Source organism: Diceros bicornis, chromosome 34 (assembly GCF_020826845.1).
Source record: "Diceros bicornis minor isolate mBicDic1 chromosome 34, mDicBic1.mat.cur, whole genome shotgun sequence".
Lineage (NCBI taxonomy): Eukaryota > Metazoa > Chordata > Mammalia > Perissodactyla > Rhinocerotidae > Diceros > Diceros bicornis.
This window is the reverse complement of record NC_080773.1, coordinates 19314394-19317721: the sequence shown is the minus strand read 5'-3', so window position 1 is coordinate 19317721 and position 3328 is coordinate 19314394. Positions and strand designations below refer to the sequence as shown.

At 57.7% G+C, this 3328-nt stretch overlaps 1 protein-coding gene across 1 annotated transcript; it reads right to left on the bottom strand.

Moving 5' to 3' along the window:
- Positions 1-630: 630 nt before the first annotated feature.
- Positions 631-2394, bottom strand: APOC2 (apolipoprotein C2). Its single transcript, XM_058530985.1, has 3 exons — positions 1666-2394; positions 1347-1497; positions 631-871 (listed from the first exon to the last, which is right to left on the bottom strand). Exons 1-3 carry the CDS (start codon positions 1718-1720, stop codon positions 781-783), a joined length of 297 nt encoding a protein of 98 aa, XP_058386968.1. The 5' UTR covers positions 1721-2394; the 3' UTR covers positions 631-780.
- Positions 2395-3328: the final 934 nt, after the last annotated feature.

Sequence of the window (3328 nt, the reverse complement as noted above, 5' to 3'; positions counted from 1 at the left end):
CAAAGTTGTAATCACTAAAACTGTCTGGAATTGGGCCAGGACCCGATCAGTAGCTTTTTGAGGGGCCACATGAAGGCAGGACTGTCTGTCTGTTCCCTGCTGTGTCCCCAGGGCCTGGTAGGGTCTCAGTAAATACATGTGGGACAAATGTATGGGGATTTTCTCGGAGCACGGCTTTTGCAGGTCTGTACTCTTGGGTCCTAGCCAACGTGTGCGTTTACTTCCTACACTCAGCAGCGACTTGTGGGCATCAGTCTCCCCTCTGTCACAGGACCGTTGGAGACCTCACGGCGATGGCACATTTAAAGTGTCAGCCCAGGGCCTGGGCACTGCCTGAGGTCACCATAGGTTAGCTGTGTCCATGGTTTGTCATTTTACAGATAAGAAAGCCAGATCTCTGTGAAGGGCGGTCTCTAATTATTGTTATGATTATTCATTGTTATTATCATTATATTATATTATTATGTATAATATATATAGATATATAATATGAATATATTATTCGCCTCTTTATTCCCACTGACGAGGTTAGGGCTGCATACCTATAGTAGGTGCTCAGTAAATGTTGGCTAGACTGAATCAGTCCCTCCATCTTGGCCCCTGAGGTCTCAGAAAAGCAACCACATGGAAGAGGATAAACTTGGCATTTTTTCATTGATAAGTCAGGCTACACTTGGGAGTAGGATGCTGAGAGCTGCTAGGAAGACGGGGTGGGTCAGGGGAGCCAAGGGGTTGCTGGGGTCTGGACTCGCCCCTGCCCCACGACCAGGGGCCCAGCTGTTACTGGTCTCCCTTCAACAGAGAGAGGAGCTGGTCAGTAAGGATCTCTGTGTAAGTGCTCACGGCCGCCGTGCTTTTGCTGTACATGTCCCTGGGGAGAAAGAACACAGGATCTGAGGAGGAGGGGCTGGGGGATGGACCCCTGGGGCTGAGGGAGGAGGGGCTGGGGCCTGGACTCCTGGGTCTGAGGGAGGAGGGGCTGGGGCCTGGACTCCTGGGTCTGAGGGAGGAGGGGCTGGGGCCTGGACTCCTGGGTCTGAGGGAGGAGGGGCTGGGGCCTGGACTCCTGGGTCTGAGGGAGGAGGGGCTGAGGGGCTGGACCCCTGGGTCTGAGGGAGGAGGGGCTGGGGCCTGGAATCCTGGGTCTGAGGGAGGAGGGGCTGGGGCCTGGACTCCTGGGTCTGAGGGAGGAGGGGCTGGGGCCTGGACTCCTGGGTCTGAGGGAGGAGGGGCTGAGGGGCTGGACCCCTGGGTCTGAGGGAGGAGGGGCTGGGGCCTGGAATCCTGGGTTCTGGATGCGGTAGGAAGTGGGGCCAGCCCCCTGGTGCCTGCAGGGCGGGTGGTACCTGATTTTCTCATCCATCGTGGACAGGTATGTCTTCTTGTACAGGTCCTGGGCGGCTGCTTTGGCTGAATCCCAGTAACTGAGGAGTGATTCCTGCACCTGGGTGAGCAGGGTGGTGCTGGCAACCTCATGTTCCTGGGCCCCCTGGACCTCTGCAGGGGGAGAGAACGGTAAGAGAGCTGAAGGGCCTGCAGCAGGGGGAGAAGGAGGCAGGGAAGGAGAGGAGGGGGCAGGGGTAGGGCCCTGTGAGAACGGGGCTGGGAAGATGCTTGGAGCTTATCCCTCCTCCCAGACCTTCCTCCCCTGCCAACCCCACTCACCGAATCCTAATACCAGGAGGATGAGAAACAGAGCCAGGAGGTATCGGGTGCGCATGGTGTCAGGAGACCTGGAACACTGAGGCGGGTGTGGGGCAGGGCCACTGGAGGCATCTCTTCCTGGGGTCCCCCGCACTCAGGCGTGGAGGGCTGGGCTCCCCTCTTCCCCCCTCCCTGCCTGAGTCAAGTTCCTAATGGGCTGGCTTAGCCTCACTGTCTAACATTCTATGATTCTTTTTTTTTTTTGTGAGGAAGATCGGCCCTGAGCTAACATCTGCCAATCCTCCTCCTTTTGCTGAGGAAGACTGGCCCTGAGCTAACATCCGTGCCCATCTTCCTCCACTTTATGTGGGATACAGCCACAGCATGTGTGTCGGTGCACGCCGGGGATGGGAACCTGGGCCGCCAGCAGCGGAGCGCGCGCACTTCACCGCTAACCCATGGGGCCGGCCACTCATTCTGTGATTCTACTCCTGATTTAATTCTAACATCCATTCATTCACTCTGGGAGCATTTCTTGAGCACCTGCTGTATGCCAAACACAGTTCTGGGCCCAGCTGTGAACACAGCCGTGGCCCGGCCCTTAGGAAGCTGACGTGAGAGAGAACTACAATGAACAAATATTAAAAGAGTAAAATATAGAGTGTGTCACACGGTGATAAGTGCTCTGGAGGGGGAAGGATGTGAGGAAAGCCACAGCAGAGCGTGGCATTTATACCAAGACCCAGTTGGTGCAGGGACGTGCCATAGACTCAATTAGGAGCCCCCACTTAGACCTGCGTGTTTCCGCTGCACCAGGCCCTGTTCTACCACATTCGCTCAATCCTCCCCCCAACTCTATGGCGGAGGCCCTCTTGGTGACTACGGTGCTCAGCCCCCCGTATGATCATCCACATTTTGTCGATGAGCACCAGCAGTTGGAAGAGGTTGAGATCTGACCCGGGGGGGGAGATCAGCACAGGGGAACATTCTCAAATCTAAGGACTGTGATTCCAGCCCGGGAATCGAACATCGGGAGTCCTTCAATTTCTGCTTTAGCAATCGTTGCCCTCTCCCCGCTGACACCCCTTCCCCCGATTTCAGCCCCTCTCTTACCGGACTCTGGTGGACTGTCCTCACCCACTCTAAAGGAGAAAGGCTTTATAGCTCTCCGGATCCACCCCCTCCACGGCCGCCACCCCCTCCTCGACGCCTGGGCCAAAGTCCTGGCCAACAGGACCGCGGAGGGGGTGGGGAGGGGGCAGAGAGGGCAGTGACGTCCCTGAGGTCAAGCCACAGGCAGCTCCCACTCTGAAAATTCACCCTTGAGAGAGGCAGGCTGGGTGGGGGCGTGGAGAGGTTGGGGGCTCCGGTCACCCACCAGGAGTGGGGTCTGGCGTCTCCATCGTGTGAGAAGGGAAGGCAGAGCACTGAATGAGGGGTCACTGTGGGCACCTACCAACCCTGCCTGCTCTCCAGCCTTCACCCCCTGTCCCCAACTGAGGAGCCTGTAGTCTCCCGTCCTCCTCAAGCCCACAAAGGTGGGTCTCAGGACTGGGGGAGGGAGGCATCCCCCCACCGTGCCCCCCCTTCCCGCTATCACTTCTCCTAGTCGTTAACTGCTGGGGGTGGTTGGGTGGCTGGAGTTATCTCCGGCCGCATTGGGGAGGGCCCGGGACAGGGACAC

Excerpts from the sequence above, each read along its gene's own strand:
- APOC2 (XM_058530985.1), bottom strand. The coding sequence starts at position 1,720 with ATGCGCACCCGATACCTCCTGGCTCTGTTTCTCATCCTCCTGGTATTA. Across the intron at positions 1,498-1,665 it reads CCTCCTGGTATTAGGATTCG|AGGTCCAGGGGGCCCAGGAA; the intron begins GTGAGTGGGGTT and ends CTCCCCCTGCAG. Across the intron at positions 872-1,346 it reads ACGATGGATGAGAAAATCAG|GGACATGTACAGCAAAAGCA; the intron begins GTACCACCCGCC and ends CTTTCTCCCCAG.